This window comes from Panthera uncia, chromosome C2 (assembly GCF_023721935.1).
Source record: "Panthera uncia isolate 11264 chromosome C2, Puncia_PCG_1.0, whole genome shotgun sequence".
Lineage (NCBI taxonomy): Eukaryota > Metazoa > Chordata > Mammalia > Carnivora > Felidae > Panthera > Panthera uncia.
The window spans coordinates 70,629,307-70,652,687 of record NC_064810.1 but is presented as its reverse complement, the minus strand read 5'-3'; the positions used below and the strand labels follow the sequence as shown (position 1 = coordinate 70,652,687).

General features: G+C 38.9%; 1 protein-coding gene across 1 annotated transcript in view; it reads left to right on the top strand.

Moving 5' to 3' along the window:
* The first annotated feature begins 547 nt into the window (after nucleotides 1-547).
* RNF168 (ring finger protein 168) overlaps nucleotides 548-23,381 on the top strand; it is a 40,694-nt gene continuing 17,860 nt past the window's right edge. The window contains exons 1-5 of the mRNA XM_049629479.1: nucleotides 548-845; nucleotides 1,157-1,493; nucleotides 15,914-15,990; nucleotides 18,365-18,544; nucleotides 21,074-21,195. Coding sequence (XP_049485436.1) covers nucleotides 1,193-1,493; nucleotides 15,914-15,990; nucleotides 18,365-18,544; nucleotides 21,074-21,195 — 680 coding nt within the window. The 5' untranslated portion in view covers nucleotides 548-845; nucleotides 1,157-1,192. The remainder of the gene's footprint in view (nucleotides 846-1,156; nucleotides 1,494-15,913; nucleotides 15,991-18,364; nucleotides 18,545-21,073; nucleotides 21,196-23,381) is intronic.

Sequence of the window (23,381 nt, the reverse complement as noted above, 5' to 3'; positions counted from 1 at the left end):
GAAGGGAAGGCAATCTTAAAACAACCTATCTCTGGGCCTCAGACTGAAGAAGGGGTGGGTTAGAGAAGGAAGTGTCAGTGCGTGTTAAATTGGAGCAAATCTGCGGATTCTCTGACCACAATCTTTCTAGGAGATCAACCTCCGAGATGCCTTCCTCAAAACTCTAGAAAGCGACCTAAGAGGCTTGGTACAAGGTAGAAACAGACAAGTAGTCTGAGAAAATTTTAAAAAGAAGATGGAAGAATTTTTAAAATTACTGTTGGGTCTTTCATTTGTCTTGAGGTTTCCCTTTTTCTGCCAGAGACCAACCTCGCGACCCTCCCGGTTTCCGCAGCCTCCGGGCGCACATAGCTCAAGGGGATGGTAGGTCGTCGCTCCAGCCGGAGCGAAAGGGACTGCAACGCAAGGGGCGGACCCTCTGCGGGGCCGAAGGGAGCGGGACTGGGCGGGAGGCGCGCACAGGACCCGGAAGTCCCACCCAGCCGAACGTCAGATGTGTCCGCTCTAGGGCTGTTCTCTGGGTGGGAGGGCCCGTTTGGGTGAGCAGTTGTGACGTCACCAGCCCTCGTCGGGTTGCTACAGCACGACCGCAAAGATTAGGCTTTTTGGCTGACCGAGGAAAGGGGAGTGTGGGTTCAGAGCGCTGGGAAAACGCTCCCGGTGCACGAAAGCTGGAACGTGGGGTCTCGCGTGTTACCCCCACAGCAACGGTAAAACGGAAGTCCTACTCCCGCGCAGCGCGGCGTCTGGGCGGAAACGGCGTTCCTCGGAGTTGAGGCCCCGTACCTTCGCGCCTGGGCGGTCTCGGGCTTGGCTGTGCTGAGCTAAGGGAGCATCCTCAGCTGGTAAGAGGGAGGAGGGCAATTGGGCGAACCTCCCGCCGCGCGGGAGAGCTGGAGCCCACAGTCAGCCCTCACAAAGGTGGGGTTAATGTCTAGGTCTCCCGACGAAAACGTTCCTTTCCTTACCCGACGTTTGTCTGAAACATGGACAAATACGCCGCCTTCCAGGGTAGTACTGTTTACCTGGATCACAGCGTGCCTTTTTATTTCGGGACGCTGTGTGATGATACGCAGCTGGGCAAAATATTTAAACACAAAACTGTTAATTCTCTTTCTCCGTAGTTGGGACGGAAATGAGACTCTTTCTCTTTCAGGTACTGATGCTGAATATGCCTTGTTAGCATATTAAAATGGCTGTGACTCAAAACGCCATCCCTTCCTTGTCGGAATGTCAGTGCCGCATCTGTGTGGAAATCCTAATTGAGCCCATAACACTGCCTTGTAACCACACGCTCTGTAATCCCTGCTTCCAATCGACTGTCGAAAAGGCAAGTTTATGCTGTCCTTTCTGTCGCCGCCGGGTCTCTTCGTGGACCCGGTATCACACCCGAAGAAATTCTCTTGTCAACATGGAACTGTGGGAGATAATCCAAAAACACTATCCAAAGGAATGCAAGCTTAGAGTCTCTGGGCAGGAATCAGAGGAGATCGGTGAGTAAAACCCAGCGTGTTTGTTGTGTGAAACATCACAATTCTTTAAGTGAATTACCACTAATCCATTTGAGAAAAGGATTAAAAAGAAACCGACTAATATTTGTCTAATTTTTTTCTCCCCGGTTTGGGTTTCATGGGCCCCAAAATGTTGATTGAAGTCGATAGCAAGATTGTGTTCATTGTAATAATGCCTAGGCTGCGTTCAATTGGTGTTAAAAATGAAAACAAAGAAACAAACAAACCCACAAGAATGGCCCACATAGAGCCTTCAGTCATGTGAAAGTTACATAAATATCCACAGATCAGCAGTAGTCAGTACAGCAACATGAGAAGTATAGAAGGTACTGGATTGCTGTAGTACTGATTCTTTTACTTTCATGTATTTTCTTTAGCCTGCTTGACTGTACAGCTCCATTTATTTAATTCCTCTCTTAAGCATGCAAGCTAATAAAATAGCTTTCAGTGACCAGTTCCATCTAGATCAGTCATTTTTATTTAAAGCTCTCCACCCTGTAGACTCAGCAGCTGTGTGCCCCAAGCTGAACATTTGACTCTAGCACACTTAGGTGATCAATAAGCCATGCAGTTTCTTGTCTAGGCTTTGAATAAGGTGCCTGTGCTCTGGTGTACTTGCCTTGTTTGGGGGGAGTTAACCTTTATTGTGGTAAATATGTATAACAAATTTGCCATTTTAATGATGTTTTCAACAGTAGTTACACTTTATTAAAACAGCTTTATTGAGATATTCACATAGAATTGATACATTTACATTGTACAGTTCTGGGGCATCTGGCTGGCTCAGTGGGAAGAGGGTGCGACTCTCGAGGTCGTGAGTTCAAGCCCCTTGTTGGGTATAGAGATTGCGGCTGTGACTCTCAACTCTTGAGGTCATGAGTTCGAGCCCCTTGTTGGGTGTAGAGATTACAAAACAAAAAACAAAAAAACCCAGACAATAAACACTTAATAAAAGAAAGTGTACAGTGAAGTGGTTTTGGTATTTTATTATCAGTTTTTTCAAAGTTGTGGTAAAATATATATAGCATAAAATTTGCCATTTTAACCATTTTAAGTTACAGGTCAATGGCATAAATTGTCTTCACAGTGTATAACCATCACCACTATGTTTCCAGTTTTTCATCACCCAGATTCTTTTTTCTTCTAATTTATTTATTGTTTAATTTACATTCGAGTTAGCATCTAGTGCAACAATGATTTCAGGACTAGATTCCTTAATGCCCCTTACCCGTTTAGCCCATCCCCCCTCCCACAACCCCTCCAGTAACCCTCAGTTTGTTCTCCATATTTATGAGTCTCTTCTATTTTGTCCCCCTCCCTGTTTTTATATTATTTTTGTTTCCCTTCCCTTATGTTCATCTGTTTTGTATCTTAAATTCCTCATATGAGTGAAGTCATATGATATTTGTCTTTCTCTGACTGGCTAATTTCACTTAGCATAATATCCTCTAGTTCCATCCACATAGTTGCAAATGACAAGATTTCATTCTTTTTGATTGCTGAGTAATACTCCACTGTGTATATATACCACATCTTCTTTATCCATTCATCCATCAATGGACGTTTGGGCTCTTTCCATACTTTGGCTGTTGTTGATAGTGCTGCTATAAACATTGTCATCACCCAGATTCTTTAACCATTAAGCAAAAACCCTACATTCTTCTCCTTCTCCACCCCTCCACCCCCAGTTTTTATTTACTCTGTCTCTATGAATTTGCTTGTTCTAGATATTTCATATAAATGCATTCATACAATATATGATCTGTTGTGTCTGGCTTCTTTCAGTTAAATGTTTCCAAGGTTATTCACAGTTGTGACATATATCAGTATTTCATTCCTTTTTAGATCTGGATAATTTTTCATTTTATGGATTATATTTTGTTTATCCCTTCATCCACTGATGGACATTTGAGTTGTTTTCACTTTTTGTCTATTTGAAGTAGTGCTGATATGAATATTCATGTATAAGTATTTGAATGTCATTCTAGTTCTTTTGTGTACGTACCTAGGAGTGGAAGTGCTGGATCATATACTAATTCTAGGTTTAGCTTTTTGACGAACTGCTAAACTTTTCCCTGGTGCTGTGCCATTTTGCATTCCCACCTGCAATGTATAATGGTTCCAATTTCTCCACATCCTCACCAACACTTATTTTCTGGTTTTTTGGTTGTTTTTTTAAATAGCCATCCTAGTAGGTGTGAAGTGGTATCTTAGTATCTGTGTCTTTTTAATTGTGGTAAAGTATGCATAACAAAATTTACAATTCCCACTTTTTTTTTTTTTTAAGATTTATTTTTGAGGGAACACAAGCAGGGGAGGGGCCAAGAGAGGGGAACAGGATCTGAAGTGGGCTCTGCGCTGACAGGCTGACAGCAGTAAGCCTGATGTGGGGCTCAAACTCACCAACTGTGAGATCATGACCTGAGCCAAAGTCAGACACCCAACCAGCTGAGCCACCCAAGTGCTCCCGATTCCTGTTGTTCTTAAGTGTACACTTCAGTGCCGTTAAGTACGGTCACACTGGTTTACAACCATCACCACCATCCATCTCCAGACCAGTTTCATCTTCCCAAACTGAAACTCCATACCCATTAAACAATAACTCCCCAGTTCCTTCTCCTTCCAGTCCTTTTGACCATAATTCTACTTTCTGTCTCTGAATTTGACCATTTTAGATATCATAGTAAGTATTTGTCCTTTTGTATCTGGTTTATTTCACTTAAATGTCTTCAAGGTTCATCCATGTTGTAGCATGTGTTAGAATTTCAGTCCTTTCTATGGCTAAATAATATTCCATTGAATGTATTTACCACATTTTGTTTATTCATCAGTGGACACTTGGGTTACTTCTACCTTTTGGCTGTTGTGAGTAATGCTGCTGTGAACATTGGATACAAATATTTTTTAAGTTCTTGCTTTCAACTCCTTTGAGTATGTACCCAGAAAGGAATTGCTGGGTCATATGCTAACTATATGGATTTTTTTGAGGAACTGCCATACTCTTTTCCATAGCAACTGCACTGTTTTACATTCCCACCAGCAGTATGCAAGGACTCTTTCGTTTTTCCACATTCTTTTTTTTTTTTTTTAATCCCTCCCCTCGTTTTTCCACCTTCTTGTCAACACTTCATTACTCTTAACTTTCTGTTTGTTTGTTGTTGTTTTTTTTTTTTTTTAAGATAAAGCCATCCTAATGAGTATGAGATGCTATCTCATTGTGGTTTTGATTTTCATTTCCCTAATGACTGATGATGTTGAACATCTTTTCATGTGTTTATTGGCCATTTGTATATCTTCTGTGGAGAGATGTTTATTCTAGTCCTTTGTTTATTTTTAATTGGTTTATTTATTTTTTGTTGTTGAGTTGATGGTGTTCTTTATTTATTCTGGATGTTAACTCCTTATCAGGTACGATTTGCAAATATTTTCTCCCATTACATAGGTTGCCATTTCACTCTGATTATGTAGTTTGATATAGTCCTATTTGTCTATTTTTGCTTTTGTTGTTTGTGGTTTGGTGTCATATCCAACAAATCATTGCTAAGTTTCAATATCATGGAGCTTTTTCCCTGTTTTCTTCTAGGAACTTTATAGTTTTAGGTCTTCAATTTGCTTTGAGTTAAGTTTTTTTATATGATACAGGGTAAGGGTTTAATTTCATTTTTTTTTACATGTGGATACCCAGCATTCCTAGTGCCATTTGTTGATAAGATGGCTGTTTTAAAGTTTTTAACTAGTAAGTCTGATGTCTGGACTTCCCCAAGAATGGTTTCTGTTAATTTATTTTGTTCCTATGAATCGTCCATACTCTTTCTTGTTTCCTTGTATGCCTTGCGTTTTTTGTTTGTTTATTTGTTTTAGAAAATTGGACATTTGAATATTACAGTATGGTGACCCTGAAAGTCAGATTCTTCCCTTTCCCCAGAGTTTACCTTTTTTTTTTTTTTTTGATTGTTGAAAGCTGTAACAGTTCATTGGTTTGCTAATTTTCCCAAACTATTTTTGCAAGGACTATACCTCCTTGTGTGTGGTCACCTAAGTCTCTGTGCCTTAACTTGTGCTCAGTTAGTGTTTTGACAGATTTCCTTGAATTTCAGGAGCTAAACAACAACAACAAAAAGAAATGAAACAAAAAAGTGCCTTTTTGTCTTGGAACATGGGCTCAGTGCCAAGATGGTCCTTCAGCACTTAGCCAGGCTTACACTGAGCCTAGGGATCAGACCAAGATGAAGTTTGGACCTTCAACACTTAGCCAGGCTTACACTGAGCCTAGGGATCAGCCCAAGGTGAAAGTTTGGAGTCTTCTCACATGTCTTCCAAACATGTGTCTTGCCTTGGGTCTGCTGCACCCCCTCCAGAACCAGGGACCAGTGTCCCATTCTGGGAATGTGGGTTTCCTTCTTCAAGACTGCCACTGTACTGAGGAGGAGGTGGGGAGAGAGTAAAACTGCCACAAAACTTTCCTACTATTTTGAAGTTGCCTTTTTCTTGGTTCATCATTTTCTTGGCTGCTGTTAACCTTTGATTGTTTTCCAGAGTTCTGACAATATTGGCGCTGATAGTTTCTGCTTGTTTTTTAATGTTTTTGTGGAGGGATGAGAGCTTGGAACTGCCTGTTCTGCCATTTTGTTGGCAGCACTCCGTCAGCCTTAAGTGCTTTACCACTAAAACTGACTTGATTTTCAAGAATGCCCTTATGCTTGAAATTCTCCACATTCTCTTCTATATAAAGTCATTTTCTTTGAGGGAGATCTTTGGAGCTCTCGGTTCTTACGGCCTGCCTCTTTCCCTGGGCAAAAATCTGAGTCACTGCTCTAGAGCAGGAAGCAGAGACGATGGCTTACTTCTCTCTTTGTGAATAGGCTAGTAGGCAGACATAGTAGCCTCCAGTCTTGGCTTGCCTGCCCTAGAACCTTTGCCCTATGAGTGAGTTGTGATGAGGGTGATGGGGCCCTAGTATTCTCTACCTGCCGTGCCTGGGGTCATGTTTCCCTTCTGTGAGTGGGAAGTGGATAGAGGAAGGTAGCCCACAGTCCCTCAGGTCCACTCACCTGGAATTCAGTCTCTGCAACAGTGAGCTGGAAAGGATAAATGCTGGCAGTTTGTTCCTCCTGGAGGGTTGCTGTGGCTCTTCACCAGGAGCTAGGGAGACTGGGAGCCCTGCCTTGGCACAGCCTCCCTCTTATATGGCTCAAGTGCCACAGATTCTCACTTTTCTTACTGAGATATAGTAAAAATTTTGGAAGTATTTCTTTGCTGTATGCTCGTAGGGCAATTTCAAGGCATTTTATATGACCAGAGATTTATACCTTTCTCCGATTGAAAAACAGGTCTGCAGATCTCCTCACTTTACTGTTCTGGAAGCTGATCCTTCTTTGTTTTTCATGTAAATTTTTTTGAAATGTAACGTATATACAAAAGTATATAAATCATAAATTTGCAGTTCAGTGAATTTTCAAAGTGAAAATGTATATGTAACCAGCATTCCGGTCAAGACCTAGAACTTTCCCAAAACTCCTAAGTCCTCCTTGTGGCCCCCTTGCAGTCTCTGTTCGCTCACCATTGCTGTAAATACTATTGTGATGTGTAACACCGTAGATTGCTTTTACCTATTTCTGAACCTTTTAAAAAATGGTATCTTGTGGGGTGCCTGGGTGGCTCAGTCAGTTAAGCATCCGACTTTGGCTCAGGTCATGATCTCGTGTTCGTGAGTTACAGCCCTGCATCGGGCTCTGTGCCAACAGCTCAGAGCCGGGAGCCTGCTTTGAATTCTGTGTCCCCCGCTCATGCTCTCTCTGTCTCTCAAAAATAAATAAATGTTAAAAAAATTTTTTTTACAAAAAGGAATCTTGTATCTTTAGCTCACCATTATATTGGTGATATTGGTCCATGTGATTGGGGTTTCTTTATTTTCTTTGCTGTATGGTACTATGTTGTGTAGATATTAAATAGTAAAAGCAATGAAAAATTTTATGTCCATTGACATTAGGCATTTTAGGCTGTTATGAATAGTGCTACCATGAATATTTTTATACTTACATATTTTTTTAATATTTATTTTTGGGAGAGTGCAAAAGAATGGAATTTGGGAGCCACAGAGTATGAGTGAAAATAAATCCTTTCCGTGCTAGATGAGAATCCATCCTTTGATTAAATTTCTAGTTTTGTTTCCCCTAAACCTGAGGATAAGAATGTTAATGTTTACTAGGCAACGTTGCTTACTGAGAAAAATTATCCCCAATTGACAAATTGCTTCCCTGTTGGAGGGAATTATAAATACTGATTGGGATATTGTGCTTTGTGCTCCTCTAGCATAGTGATCATTGTAACTGAGCATGTTCCTTGTGGGGAGCCTGTGCCTGTATTGTTGCCATAAGAAATGTTTGCTGCTGTGGAGAAAGGATATCTGGCTTCCTTGCTCTCATGTTGTTAGATTGATGCCAAATGTGGTCCTGTGGTCATTTTTGGAGTCTGAATGTTTAGTAAAGCCTAAGACTACCCCTTGGTGGGTGTTACAGGTAGGGTAAGCCTTAGGAGATATTGCCAGTTTTCCAAAGTGGCTTTTACCAATTTATACTCCTGCCAGTAGTGTATGAGAGTTGTAGTTGCACCACATTCTTGCCAACATTTGGTCTTTCTTCCTTTTATTTTTTCTCAAAGAAATTTTGGTAGTATACTTACTATTTTCAGCATTTTATTATGAAAGATTTTAAACATATAGAAAAGTTGCAAGCATTTTATAGTGAACATTCATGTACCCGTAACCAGATATGAGAATATTTTACTGTGTCACAGCTCTTTCATCTATTCATGTCAGTCTTTTTTATCTTTTTCATTTAGTTCACTTTCTCTTAAATATGTAAGCATACATATTTTGAAGATCAATGTTAGCTTATAACTTTTCTTTTAATATTAATTTACATATAATATGCAAGTCTTTTTTTTTTTTTTAAAGTTCATTTATTTATTTTGAGAGAGAGAGAGCAGGGGAGAGGCAGAGAGAGAGAGAGAGGGAAAGAGAGAATCCGAAGCAGGCTCTGCACTGTCAGCACAGAGCCTGATGTAGGGCTCAAACTCATGAACCGTGAGATCATGACCTGAGCTGAAACCAAGAGCGGGATCCTTAACCGACTGAGCCACCCAGGTGCCCTTGTAATGTGCAAATCTTAATCGTGCCTTCATTGAGTGTTCACATAGGTATAACCTTTTGTAACATGAACTCTTATAAAAATACAGAATATTACCATTACCCTTGAAAGTACTGTCATGTCCTTTCCAGTTAATCTTTCCCCTACCCTCAAGTCAACCAGTGTTTTTATTTTTCCCCACCATAGATGAGTTTTGCCTTTTCCAGAACTTCATATAAATGGAATTCTGTTAATGTACAAGAGTTGACATAACAAAGTACCACAAACTGGGTGGCTTAACAGAAATTTATTTTCCCACAGTTCTGGAGGCTAAAAGGCCCAAAATCAAGATGTCAACAGGAACGTGTTCTCTTGAAGGCTCTAGAGGGGAATCTGTTACATGCCTTTCTTTTAGTTTCTGGGTGTTGTTGACAGTCCATGGTATTCCTTGGCTTACTGCTGCACAACTCCAATCTCTGCCTCCATAGCCATATGGCATTCTCCTGCTGTGTCTGTCTTCACATTGCTGTCTCTTCTCTGTGTCCCTCTCCTTTATTAAGGGCCCACCCTACTCCAGTATGAACTCAATTATGTTTACAAGTATTTCCCAATAAGGTCCCATTCTGAGTACAGGGATTAGAATTTCAATGTATCTTTTTGGGGGATACAGTTCAACCCACAGTAGTAATCATGCCATGTATATTCTTTAGTGTAAGATTCTTTTACTTAGTATAACAATGTTTGAGATTCATCTTTGTTGTGGGTACTAGTAATTTATTTCTTTTATTTAAAAAAAAAATTTTTTTAATGTTTGCTTATTTTTGAGAGAGACAGAGACAGTGTGTGAGCGGGACTGGGGCAAAGAGAGAGGGAGACACAGAATCCAAAGCAGGCTCCAGGCTCTGAGCTGCCAGCACAGAGTCTGATGTGGGGCTCGAACTCACGAGCTATGAGATCACAACCTGAGCTAAAGTCAGACGTTTAACCAACTGAGCCACCCAGGCACCCCAATTTCTTTTTATTTTTAAATATCATTCTACCATTTGACTGTATTATACTTTGTTGGTGGTTCTCCAGTTTATGGTGTCCCAGCTATTTCCAGGTTTTGGCTCTTATGAATAAAGTTGCTGTTATTAAAAAAAAATTAAAAAGAAAAAAAAAGGGGCGCCTGCTTGGTTCAGTCAGTTGAACGTCCGACATCGGCTCAGGTCATGATCTTGCGGTTCATGAGTTGCAGCCCCATGTCAGGCTCTGTGCTGATAGCTTGGAGCCTAGAACCTGCTTTGGATTCTGTGTCTGCCTCTCTCTTCGCCCACCCCTGCTTGTGCTGTGTCTCTCTCTGTCTTCCAAAAATGAATAAATATTTTTTAAAATTAAAAAAAAAAAGTTGCTGTGAAGATTCTTATAATAGTTGTTTTTTTTTGTGGTCATATGTTTTCATTTTTTCTTGGGTAAATACAAGTAGAATTGCTTAGAGTAGGTATATGCTTAGTTATATAAAAAACTATCATTTTCCAGAATGGTTGTATTATTGTCTAATACCAGCAACAATGTTTGCAAATTCTGGTTTCTGCACATCTGTCTTAGTTTGGGCTGCTATAACGAAGTATATAGACGAGGTGGCTTAAACAGAAATCTATTTTTTTACAGTTCTGGAAGCTAGGAAGTCTAAGATCAAGTTACTGTCTGAGTTAGTTCTTTGTGGGAGCCCTCTTCCTGGTTATGGCTTTACCTGGTGGAAAGCTAGCTAAGCTTATTAGCCTCCTGTAAGGGCACTAATCCCAGTCAGGAGGGGTCTACCCTTCTGACCTAATTACTTCCCAAAGTTTCTACCTCCAAATACTATCCAGTTGGATTAAAGTTTCAACATAGAATTTAGGAGGTGATACGTTTAGTTCATTTACAACATGCTCATCAATATTTGGTGTTACCTATCTAACCGTACTGATAGATTTGTAGTCGTATCTCATTGTAGTTTTAATTAGCATTTTCCTGGTGACTAATGATGTTGAATCTTCATTGTTTATTGATGATTTATATATCTTCCATTATTAAGTGTCTGTCTGAATTTTTTGCCTCAGGTTTATCTTTGTATTATTAAGTTGTAAGAGTTCTTTATATATTTTGGATACCAGTACTTTGCAAGTTGTTTTGTGAATATTTTCTTACAGGCTGTGTCTTGCTTATTCATTTTCTTAATGGTGTCTTCTTGATGAGCTGAAAAAAATTTTTAAAAGATTTTATTTATCTAGTTTTTAAGGTAAACTCTACACCTAATGTGGGGCTCCACTCACAGCTTTGAGATCAAGAGTTGCATACTCCACTGAATCAACCAGCTAGGTGCCCTGTTGAGCTAAAATTTTTAATTTTCATGGTGTCTAGTTAATAAACTTTTCCTTTTATGATTATTACTTTCTGTGTTCTGAAAAACTTTATCTTCTGTAGTAATATAAAAATATTTCTATGTTTTTTCTAAAAGCTTTATAGTTTTAGGGACACCTGGGTGGCTCAGTTGGTTAAGTGTCCAGCTTTGGCTCAGGTCGTGATCTCACAGTTCGTGGCTTCAAACCCCACATAGGACTCTGTGCTGACAGCTCAGAGCCTAGAGCCTACTTTGGATTCTGTATCTCCCTCTCTCTGCCCCTCCACCGCTCCTGCTCTGTTTCTGTCTCTCAAAAATAAATAAACGTTAATAAATAAATAAATAAATAAATAAATAAATAAATAAAAGCTTTATAGTTTTAGCTTTTCTGTTTATGTCTATGGACCATTCTTAATGTTGTGAATATTGTGTGTGATAGGGGTTGAGGTTAATTTTTTCCTGTGTGGATTTCACTTCCTCCTGTACCTTTGTTGAAGAGACTTTTCTTACAAGCCTGTTTGGTTGATTTGTTGATTTTAATGTTAAAATTACACTGTTGAGGGGCACCTGGGTGCTCAGTCAGTTAAGGGTCCAACTTCAGCACCAGGTCATGATCTCACGATTCGTGAGTTCAAGCCCTGGATTGGACTCTGCTGTCAGCGCAGAGCCTGCTTCGGATCCTGTGTCTCCCTCTCTCTCTGCCCCTCTCCCTCTCTATCTCTCTCCCTCTTGCTTTCTCTGTCTCAAAAATAAATAAACATTAAAAAAGTTTTAGAAAAGACTTTATAAGAAAAAGAATCTCACACTGTTGATTACTGTGGCTATATAGAAAGTCTTGAAGTCACGTAGTGATAATTCTCCAACTTTATAATTATTTTTCATGTTTGGATATTCTAGCCTCTGTTTTGTTTTGTTTTTTAAATTACAGTTCTCTCTGCTTACTGTAGTTAAGCATCTTTTGTAAATTGTATGTTTCTTTGCCCATTAATGTAGTGTGTTTTTCTTAATCTGTAAAAGTTCTTGTTATATTCTGGACATTAAATCTCTATTGATTTATGTATTTGCAAATAACTTCTCGCAGTTTGTGGTCTGTTTTTAATTTTGTGATGTTTGTCATCATACAGAAGCATTTAAAAAAATTAAACCAAGTAAATTTGAAGATCTAATTGACTTTATTAAATGATTCATGAATCAGGAAGCATCTCATCTAACCAACAGTGGAGAGCTCCACTGAGCTACAGGAGAGGAAAGGCAGAGAAGAGGCATTAAACAAACAAACAAAAAAACCAGGGGTGCCTGGGTGGCTCAGTCGGTTAAGCGTCTGAAATCTGCTTAGGTCATGATTTCACCGTCTATGAGTTCAAGCCCTGTATTGGGCTCTATGCTGACAGCTCAGAGCCTGGAGCCTGCTTCAGATTCTGTTCTCCCTCTCTCTCTCTGCCCCTCCCCTGCATGTTCTCACGCATGTGCACTCTCTCTCTCAATAAAAAATAAACATTAAAAAAATTTTAAAGAACACCATAATTTATTAGCAAGGACTGCAGTGTTTAGGCAAAGTTGTCCTCCTAAGAAGGAAGGGCTCTCTCAGGATACTGCTTACAGGAAATTACAGTTTGGGTAGTTAAAGGTTACGTTTGAGGGGGTTGAAGTTGAAGTTAGGTTAGATATTAAATCTTGATTTACTGATGTGGGGCCTTTAGTGGCCCCATTATGGCTCCTCTGTGTTTTTCTTTTTTCTTTTCTTTTTTCGTGTTTATTCTAAAGCCATTTTACTATTATTTATTTATTTATTATTTATTTATTATTTTATTTTAGAGGAGAGAGAGAGCACACAAGCAGGGAAGAGGGGCAAGAGGGAGAGAGAAAGAGAATCTCAAGCAGGCTCCACACTCAGCGCAGAGCCCCACATGGGTCTTGATCCCACCACCCTGGGATTATGACCTGAGCCAAAGTCGAGTTGCACACTCTACCGACTGAGCCATCCAGGTGCTCCCTGAAAAGCCATTTTAAATCTTTAAGTAAAAATCCAGTGTTGCCACACAAGATTAACAATGGGTGATTATCCAAGATGGTCTTTATTCTACAAAATGACCACAAAGAGCATGCGACTCTCTAAGTGGAAGGAAACAAGCCATCATTCCGTGGTTTTCTTTTTAACAGAAGTTTTGCTTCTTCTTGTTATTGGGTTTGTTTTTTTTTTGTGGTAAAATACAGATAACAGAAAATTTACCGTTTTAATTATTTTTAAGCGTACAGTTCAGCAGCATTGAGTACAGTCACATTGGTGTGCAGCCATCACCACCATCCATCTCTAGAACTTTTTCATCTTCTCCAATTGAAACTGTACCCATTAAACAATAATTCCCCAATTCCCCCTTCCTCTAACCCCTGGCATCCACCATTCTACTTATGTCAGATTTGAGTACTCCAGGTATCTTGTGTAAGTAACATTATAGTGGGTGTTTGTCCTATTGTGTCTGACTTATTTCACTTAGCATAGTATCTTCATGGTTCATCCTTGTTATAGCATGTATCAGAATTGGCTTCCATTTTATGACAATCATATTCCACTGTATGTATTTACCACATTTTATTTATCCATTTATCTGTTGATAAATGCTTGGATTACTTCCACTTTTGGCTGTTGTGAATAATGCTGCCGTGAACATTGGTGTACAGGTATCTGAGTTCCTGCTTTCAACTCTTTTGACTGTGTACCCAGAAAGGAATTCCTGGGTCCTATGGTAATTCTGTTTAATTCTTTTGAGCAACCACCATATTGTTTTCCATAGGGGCTGTACCATTTTACATTTCCACCAGCAGTGCACCAGGATTTCAGTTTCCCCATCTGCTTGTCAACACAATCTGCTTGTTTTATAATAGCCACCCTACTGGGTATGAAGTGGTATCTCTTTGTGGTTTTGATTTAAATTTCCCTAATGACTAGTGATATTGAGCATCTTTTAATGTGCTTGTTGGCCATTTGCATATTTTTTGGAAAAAAAAATCTGTTGAAGTCCTTTGCCCATGTTTTTAACTGAGCTTGTTTTGTGTTGTTCAGTTGTTGGAGTTCTTTGTATATTCTCGATATTAATGCCTTATCAGATCTATGATTTGCAAATATTTTTCTCCATTCTATGGGTTGTCTTTTAATTTTCATAATATTCTGGCTATTTTTATTCTTTATTAAGTGAACTCCTTTAATGATAAAAGGAAACAGTTTTCCTTTTCCAGCTGCCTACAATTGTTTAATGTTCACCACACCACCGCATATGTGCGCTTATGTGCGCGAGCACACACACACACACAATTTCTGAGAACTTTTGTCATCCACAGGCCAAATTTGGCCCACATCTCTTTTTGTAAATGAAGTGTTTTTAGAACAGAGGCACTGTACTCATCTATGTCAATGATTCCTTTTGCGCTTACAGTGGCAAGAGTTGAATTACTGCAACAAAGGCTGCATTGCCCACAAAGCATAAAATATTTATTATGTTGCCCTTTACAGAAAAAGTGTGCCCACCACCTAAGCTGTCACATCTGATATTACACTACCTCTCTACACATACCGTGTCCTCCTTTATTAGAAATGCTATAATTAAAGTGCTGTCCCTCCTGGCCTCTTGCGCTTTGTTTATAACCCCTACCAATTTTTCGGGAGCCTTACACTTCTCTCTCCTGTATTTCCCACTGTATTGTCTCAGATGAATCCTCGTCAGCTAAAATAAGAATTTAGTATACTTCTTTGCTACTGGTAATGGAGTTGCATTACTGTTTTTAGTTCCTCTGTTGCAGAATTTGCAAACAACTGGCCTGCAAGCCATGTAAAGGCTACAGACATGCTTTCTGTTACCCATTCAGTGCCAACATTTAAAATTTAGAGATTTTACACTAACATATAGATTTCTGGATTGTCTTGAAAAAATCAGAAAATATAACAAAGACAGACCTAAGTTTCCTGGTGGCAGTAGTCAGCTGGAGTTGAGTAACAGCTGCCCCTGTAAATAAGCAGTTGTGTTCTCTTTTTCTGGATTCAACTCAAGATTATTTTTTCCTTCTTTGCATCTTAGTGTTTCTGTAGTCCTGTAGATTTGTTTGAAATGTCTGATGATTCTTGGTTTTGCTTTCATATTTAAAAATGAGGCCCTAGAATAAAACTCCTTGTGCATACATTGGCATTGGTGACTGGCAGATAATGTTTGAGGTTAAACCTGGCCATTATGCTTTGCTGTCCCTGAGTGCCAAATTTTAGAGGGCTTTGCTCTGGGTCATCACCTCTCATATTAGCTGCACTGGCTCTGTCCAGACAATTTAGTTTCTTTAAAAAATAACTTTTGTTTGTGATATGTACACTTAATATCTAGGAAGAAATGCCTACCAACCAAGTATTCTGATTTAACAGATTATAAACTTTGAATTTCCTGTCCTACACTCATTCATTCTGGTCTCTATTATGCGTTGTGGTTTTGAGCCTGCCTGAGCTGCCTTTCAGGTATATGGGGCAGGTCTCGCACTTCCAAGGGTTGCATTTTTCTTCATTCTGCTATATAAGTCACCTCTTTTATATTGGCCTCTCATTTTGTAGAAATTTATTAAAGTTTCTTTTTTACTCATGGACCCTTCCCCTAATCTCTTTGATGTTGTAGGATTACTTTTTAAAACTGCTTTCACTGTTATTTTAACAGATTCTAGAACAGGAGTTAAGTATATGTACTTATGTGCCATTTTGAACCAGAAAATCTATGGACTTTTCTTTTAAAATGGAATTCTGTAGAGAAGATACTGCTATAACTGTTAATAATTGTACATTTAATATCACATGTTCAGGTTAATATAGGTTCAGTGAAAGACCAAAGCTAGCCATAAAATTCTTTGTTGCCTATAATATTGTTTTCTTCCTTGATCTCTAACAGTTGATGACTATCAGCCAGTTCGCTTATTAAGTAAACCTGGGGAATTGAGAAGAGAATATGAAGAGGAGATAAGCAAGGTAGGTGCTAAATAGTTACTTTTTTTGTTTTTAAGTTTATTTATTTACTTTGAGAGAGAGGGAGGAGCAGAGAGAGAGAATATCCCACGCAGGCTCTAGGCTGTCAGCGTGGAGCCCAACATGTGGCTCGATCTTACAAACCATGAGATCATGACCTGAGCCCAAACCAAGGGTCGGGCATTTAACCAACTGAGCCACCCAGGTGCCCTAAATGGTTATTCTTTTTTGGAAAAATTCTCTGCTGTGTTTTCAAGTTTAGGTTTTACATACAGTTTTATGTGCCTATGTAAATAATATATATTGTAATAAAATTAATTTTAGTGTACTTTAAAAGCTTTATTTTTTACATGTTCAAAATGTAGAAAGTAGCTTTAATTTATTTATATATAATTGGTACTCTTATGTGATAGTGATTTTTTTTTCATTTTCCCTTCCTTAAAAAAAAATGTTTTTTTAATATTTATTTTTGTGAGAGAGAGAGCACGTGCGCATGAGCAGGAGGGGGCAGAGAAAGAGAGAGAGACAGAATCTGAAGCAGGCTCCAGGCTCTGAGCTGTCAGCACAGAGCCTGACACGGGGCTTGAACCCATGAACTGCAAGATCCTGACCTGAACCGAAGTCAGATGCTTAACTGACTGAGCCACCCAGGTGACCCTGAATGTGTAGAATATTAACATGCACCCAAACATAAAAATTACATAAAAGTTACTCTCAGAATAACTCCCTCCTGTATCTTATCCACCCTGTGTCCACCCACCTTGTAGATAACTAATTTTATCACTGGGTAGTTTATCCTTCCTTTGGTATCTTTTATAAGAGTAAACATATATATAACTGCTCATTTATTACATATTGCATACTATATATTTTCTAATTACATATAGTACTGCAATACTGTGCATGTATATTTTAATATTATTAGAAGTATATCTTCAGGGCAGATTTCTAGATATGAGATTGCCAGGTTAAAAGGTAAATGATATATAGATTTGTTAGAACTGTCAAATTCTCTTTGATTGGGGTACATTTTGTATTCCCAAGGAGAGCACCTGTTTAGAAACACACTTGTCAACAGAGTACTATCAGGCTTTCTTTGGCTCAGGTCATGATCTCACAGTTCATGAGTTTGAGACCTGCATTGGGCTCTGTGCTGAGAGCTCAGAGCCTGTAGCCTGCTTCAGATTCTGTGTCTCCCTCTCTTTCTGCCCCTCCCCTGCTCTCGTGTGGGCTCTCTCTCTCTCAAAAATAAATAAACGTTAAAAATTTTGAAAAAAAAAATACAGTACTTCAGGCTTTTGAATTTTTGCTAGTCTGATGTATGAGAATGGTATTGGCATAGTGTTTCTTTAAAAAAAAAGCTTTGTTGAGGTAGAATTTATCTATGGTAAATTTCAGTATAGGAAAATTTACTTATTTTAGGTATATAGCTCGATAACTTTGCTTAACCCAAGGTCACAAAAATTTCTGGAATTTTAGTTCTTATGTTTTGATATATAATCAATTCAATTAGATTTTGAGTATGACATGAGGTAGAGTTGAGATTCATTTTTTACTCATACAGATATTGTATATTCTACCCCCATGTATTATAGTGAGCATCTTTTCCCCAGTAAATTCTCTCTGAACCTTTTAGAATATCAAGTGACTCTAAGTGTGGGGTCAGTTTCCACCAGTGTCAGATTATGTTAGCTCTAGGCTTAAAGGCAGGAGGAGCAGTTTGTCTGATTATGTTCACTCTCCAGTTCCTTCGGTAATTGCTTATCACGCCCAGGTTTTTTGTTTTTTGTTTTTAATGTTTGTTTATTTTTGAGAGAGGAAGGGAGACAAAGCACAAGAGGGGAAGGGCCAGAGAGAGAGGGGAGACACAGAATCCAAAGCAGGCTCCAGGCTCTGAGCTTTCGGCACAGAGCCCAACCCAGGGCTTGAGCCCACCAACTGTGAGATCATGACCTGAGCTGAAGTTGACACTTAACCAGCTGAGCCACCCAGGTGCCCCAGTATAATGTCCAGGTTTTAAAGTCGGTTTTTGTTGGAAGATATCTTCTACCAGTGTTTTGCTCTATCATTACTGGAAGCTGGAAGTCCTATCTCAGTGTAGATTTAATTGTTATTTCTCTTATTATGAGAAAGATTATCTTTTCATATAATTAAGGGACATTTTTACAATTTTTGGGGGGTGAAATGTCTGTTCTTGTCTTTTGCCATGCTCTGAGACTGGAGCTTGCTCAAGATTCTCTCCCTCTCTCTGCCCCTCTCCCCAGCTCGTACTCTCTCTCGAAAAGAAAAGAAAAGAAAAAGAATTGCTTTTAAGAAAAGAGAAATATTGCAAGTATAATCAAAAGTTCAGAGAAGTGTTCTTTATTATTTTTTTAAGGTGGAAGCAGAGCGACGAGCCAGTGAGGAAGAAGAAAACAAAGCCAGCGAAGCATACATACAGAGATTATTGGCAGAGGAAGAAGAGGAGGAAAAACAACAGGCAGAAAAGAGGCGAAGAGAGATGGAAGAACAACTGAAAAATGATGAAGAACTAGCAAGAAAGCTAAGCGTTAATATTGTAAGTTTTAGGAGAGTACTTGGAAGTACGTTCCTCTTGCTTTGCATGGTTTTCAAAGATCTGAGGAAGTTTTTCTGACATTTGCTCTACTTAAAAGCAAAACACGTTTTTGTTTTTGTTTTTTTGCATGTTATATATTTGCTCTGATTGAAGTATTCTTCCTGGTATGTGAGTAAATTCAGAATATATAGGAAAGCTTCCTCTCTCCCCTTCCACATCTATATTCCCATTCCTGTTCCATCAGTCTCTTTCCCCAGAGGTTAGCACTATTAACAGTTTATTATTTTTTCTTATTCACCTAAAAAGGATGTATCAAGTACACTGTTCTTTTTGTCTTTTTTCACTTGATATGTCTTAGAGATTTTATGTAACTACACAGTCTTTTTATTTTTAATTTTTTTAATGTTTATTTTTGAGAAAGAGACACACAGAGTGCAAGTGAGGGAGGGGCAAAGAGAGAGGGAAACAGAATCTGAAGCAGGCTCCAGGCTCTGAGCTGTCAGCACAGAGCCCGATGTGGGGCTCAAACTCATGAACTGTGAGATCATGACCTGAACTGAAGTCAGACACTTAACCAACTGACACTGGGCACCCAGGCACCCCAGTGTAACTACACAGTCTTATGTAATTTTTTTTTTAAGAGTGGCATAATATTCCACTCTAAGGATGTAAATCACTTTTTGGGAGTGAAGCACATTAAAGCTTTAAATACTACAGTAGACATGAATTTTATTACCTTGCTGTAGTTAAATTATTGCCTTAGGAAAAATGAATAGAAGAAAAGATGATAAAGCCATACTTGTAAGACCTGAGGGTACAGTGAGATCTAGTGATTTGAAAGAACGTGGCAGAATTCATTTGGGGTTCTTTTAAAATACAAATTCCCATACCGTTTCTAAATCTACTGAATCAGAATTTCTGGGGATAGGATTTAGGGAGTACCATTCCCAGAGGCATCTACGGAAGTCGGATGTGCCTTTGGGTTTGAGAGCCTCTAAAAACAATTCCTCTGCTTTCAAACAACAAATATCCTAAAATATAATTACCAATAAGAAGTATATCCAGAACTGCGATTTTTTTTTTTTTGAGAGGACCACTGTTCATAATAGTGTACCCAAGTTTTATTTTATTTTATTTTTTAAAATGTTTATTAATTTTTGAGAGAGAGAGCATGAGTGGAGGAGGGGCAGAGGGTGGGGGACAGAGGATCTGAAGCAGGCTCTGCTGGGACAGCAGAAAGCCTGATGTGGGGCTCAAACTCAGCCGAAGTCAGATACTTACTGGACTGAGCCACCCAGGTGCCCTGTTATTAGTGTATCCAAGTTTTAGATTATATACTCTTTTTAATATATTTTTTCTTTTAAAATTATAGTAGAATAGTTTTAAAAACGTACATAATTAGGAAATTAAATAAAAGACATTGACCAGGAGAATAACAAATGAGATCAGTAAGAAAATACATCGAAGAGGAGAATCTGGGGTTATCTTTACCTGTCTTTTAAGAATCTTGTTCTGATCCCTCTTGTTTTTAACAGGGATTGTAAGAGTAGAACTGTTGATATTTTAGAAGAATTCTTGGGGTGCCTGAGTGGCTCTGTCGGTTAAGAATCTGACTTTGGGGGCACCTGGGTGGCTTATTCTGTTAAGCGTCCGACTTCGGCTCAGGTCATGATGTCACAGTTCGTGAGTTTGAGCCCCGCGTCGGGCTCTGTGCTGACAGCTCAGAGCCTGCTTCAGATTCTGTGTCTCTGTCTCTCTCTGCCCCTCCCCTACTTGTGCACTCTCTCTCTCTCTCTCTGTCTATCAAAAAAATAAATAAAATGTAAAAAAAAAAAAAAAGAATCTGACTTTGGCTCAGGTCATGATCTCATGGTTTGGGGGTTCAAGCCCCACATCAGGCTCTGTGCTGATAGCTCAGAGCCTGGAACCTGCTTCAGATTCTGTGTCTCCCTCTGTATCCTTTCCCTGCTCACGCCCTGTCTCTCTGTCTCAAAAATAACATTAAAAAAAATTTTAAAATTCTTGGGTTTACTTGGAAAAGTTTGTGGTCCAAAACCAAATGTCTACCACCACCAATTATATTAATTTTTCCAGTAGTGTAGTAAGAATATTATGAGACTGGTAACAGCAAGTAAATATTTATGATATTGGTATGTTCTTAAATCCCCAATGAAATTATCTTTACATAAAATTAGCTTATATTCCAGGCATAGCCACAATTTTCCCCTATAGATTAAGGTAGCTATAATTATATGAAGCCATTCATTAGAAAAATGGATATTAGTAATATCATGCCCTTTGTGCTTTTAATGTAGAGTAAAAATGCAATTAATGTAGACCAATTTGGATGGATTGAATCTTATTTATACTAATTTTTGCATGGTCACTATTATTCGAAGGATATGTAGAATTTAAATGTGTGCATAATTCCTGAAAAATTTTGTTGTGGAGTCTGAAGTAGTCAAAATAATAGCTTATTTTATTATAATTTTAAAAATAATGTCTGTTATGCTTTTTCTCTTGTTGAAGAACAATTTCTGTGACGGAAATGTCTTGGCTTCTCCCTTGAATTCCAGAAAATCTGATATAGTCACAACCAAGTCTCAAAAGAAAAGTAAGAACAAACAAACAAACACTGGAGATATTCAGAAGTAAGTGAACATGACTATTTATCAACTACTTATTGATCACTTACTGTATGCTGGTGTTTTTGTTGATATAGTCCACTGATAAATAAAATTCAGTCCATGAAATCTGTGAAAACTCTCCAGATGGTCTGAGATGGTCTGAGATTGATGTAAAGTGAAAATAAGGCTGCTACTCACATAGCTTAGACACCTGGCTAGCACGAAGAGAGGTACGAAGTCTTTTTTATCTTGATTCTTCAGGATTTTCATGTTCCCATTTTCTCAAAATTAACCAGTTGGATTCCCTTTTCTCCTGGTCTAGATTCAGATAAGAAAAAGCTGGTCTTACATAAGGTCATCCTTACTGAAGGAGGTTGTAACTTGGCATCTAGGTCATTCCCCTGCCCTCTTTTCCCCAGTCTATGCATTATATTTCTTCCCTATTATACAAAAAGCATGAGTCAGGTAGTCAGTAGTAGAGTGATTTAGTCTCCTCACAGTGCCCCTCCAGCAGCAGGTAGAGTTGATGATTTTATGAGGATATAAGCTTTCCCATAGTAATTAACAATTGGAAGAGTTAAAGAATTGCAATCTAGACTTTAAAAATAGGGGCACCTGGCTGGCTCAGTTAGTAGAGCATGCAAGTCTTTGTTTGTTTTTAGTATTTATTTATTTTTGAGACAGAGAGACAGACAGACAGAGAGTGAGCAGGGGAGGGGCAGAGAGAGAGGGAGACATAGAATCTGAAGCAGGCTCCAGGCTCTGAACTGTCAGCACAGAGCCCGACATAGGGCTCGAACTCACGAACTGTGAGATCATAAACCGAGCCGAAGTCAGACGCTTAACCCACTGAGCCACACAGGCACCCCTAGAATATGTAAAGAATTCTTAATATAACTTAACAAAAGACAAACATTCCCGTTTCAAAATGAGCAAAGGACATGAATGGACATTACTCCAGTGATGTGCATATGGCCAATAAGCATATGAAAAGATGCCCAAGATCGTAAGTCATGCAAATCAAACCACAGTGAGATACCATCTCACATTCACTAGGATGTCTGTAAACCAAAAAAATGAAAATAGTAAGTGTTGGCAAGGATTAGAGAAATTGGAATCTTGCACATTATTGGTGGGAATATAAAATGGTGCGATTTGGCAGTTGCTCAGAAAATTAAACAGAATTACCATATGACCCAGCGGTTCCACTCCTACCCATGTACTCAAAAGAATTGAAAACAGGAATTCAAACAAATACTTATACACAAATGTTTGAGTCAGTACTTCAAACAGCCAAAGGATGGAAACAACACAAATGTCCACTGAGGGATGAATGGATAAACAAAATGTGGTATAATCCATGCAGTGGAATATTATTCAGCCCTAAAAAGGAGTGACCTACTGATACATGCTGTGACATGAATAAACCTCAGAAACATGCTACATGAAAGAAGCCAGACAAAAAGGGCTGCCTGTTATATGACTTTATTTATATGAAATAGCTAGAGTAGGTAAATCTGTAGAGACCGCAGGTTAAAAGTTGCCAGGGCCTGGGGAAAGCTGGGAATGGGGAGTTACTGCTTAACATATATATGATTTCCTTTGGGGATGATGAAAATGTTTTGGAACTAAATAGAGGTGATGGTTGTACAACTTTGTGAACATACTAAAACGCCACTGAATTGTATACTTCAAAATGATTGATTTTAGGGGCACCTGGGTGGCTCAGTCGGTTAAGTGTCTGACTTTGACTCAGGTCATGATCTCGCAGTTTGTGGGTTAGAGCCCCACATCGGGCTCTGTGCTAACAGTTTGGAGCCTGGAGCCTGCTTCAGATTCTGTGTCTCCTCTCTCTGCCCCTCTCCTGATCCCTCCCTCTCTCCCTCTCTCTCACCAAAAATAAATGAACACTAAAAAACATTTTTTTAAAGGAAATAAATGGTTAATTTTATGTTATACGGATTTCATCTCAGATGTCAAATGATTAGCAAAAAGGCTACACAAGTGTGAAAATTAAGAAAAACTGCTAAGTAACTCGTTTTAGTTAAAGAATAAATTTTGATGGGAGGTGCCTGGGTGGCTTGGTTGGTTAAGCATCCAAGTCTTGATCTCAGGGTTGTGAGTTCAAGCCCTGTGCTAGGCTCTGCACAAGGTATGAAGCCTACTTAGAAAAAAAGAATAAATCTTGGTGGAAATAATAGGACTGAAAG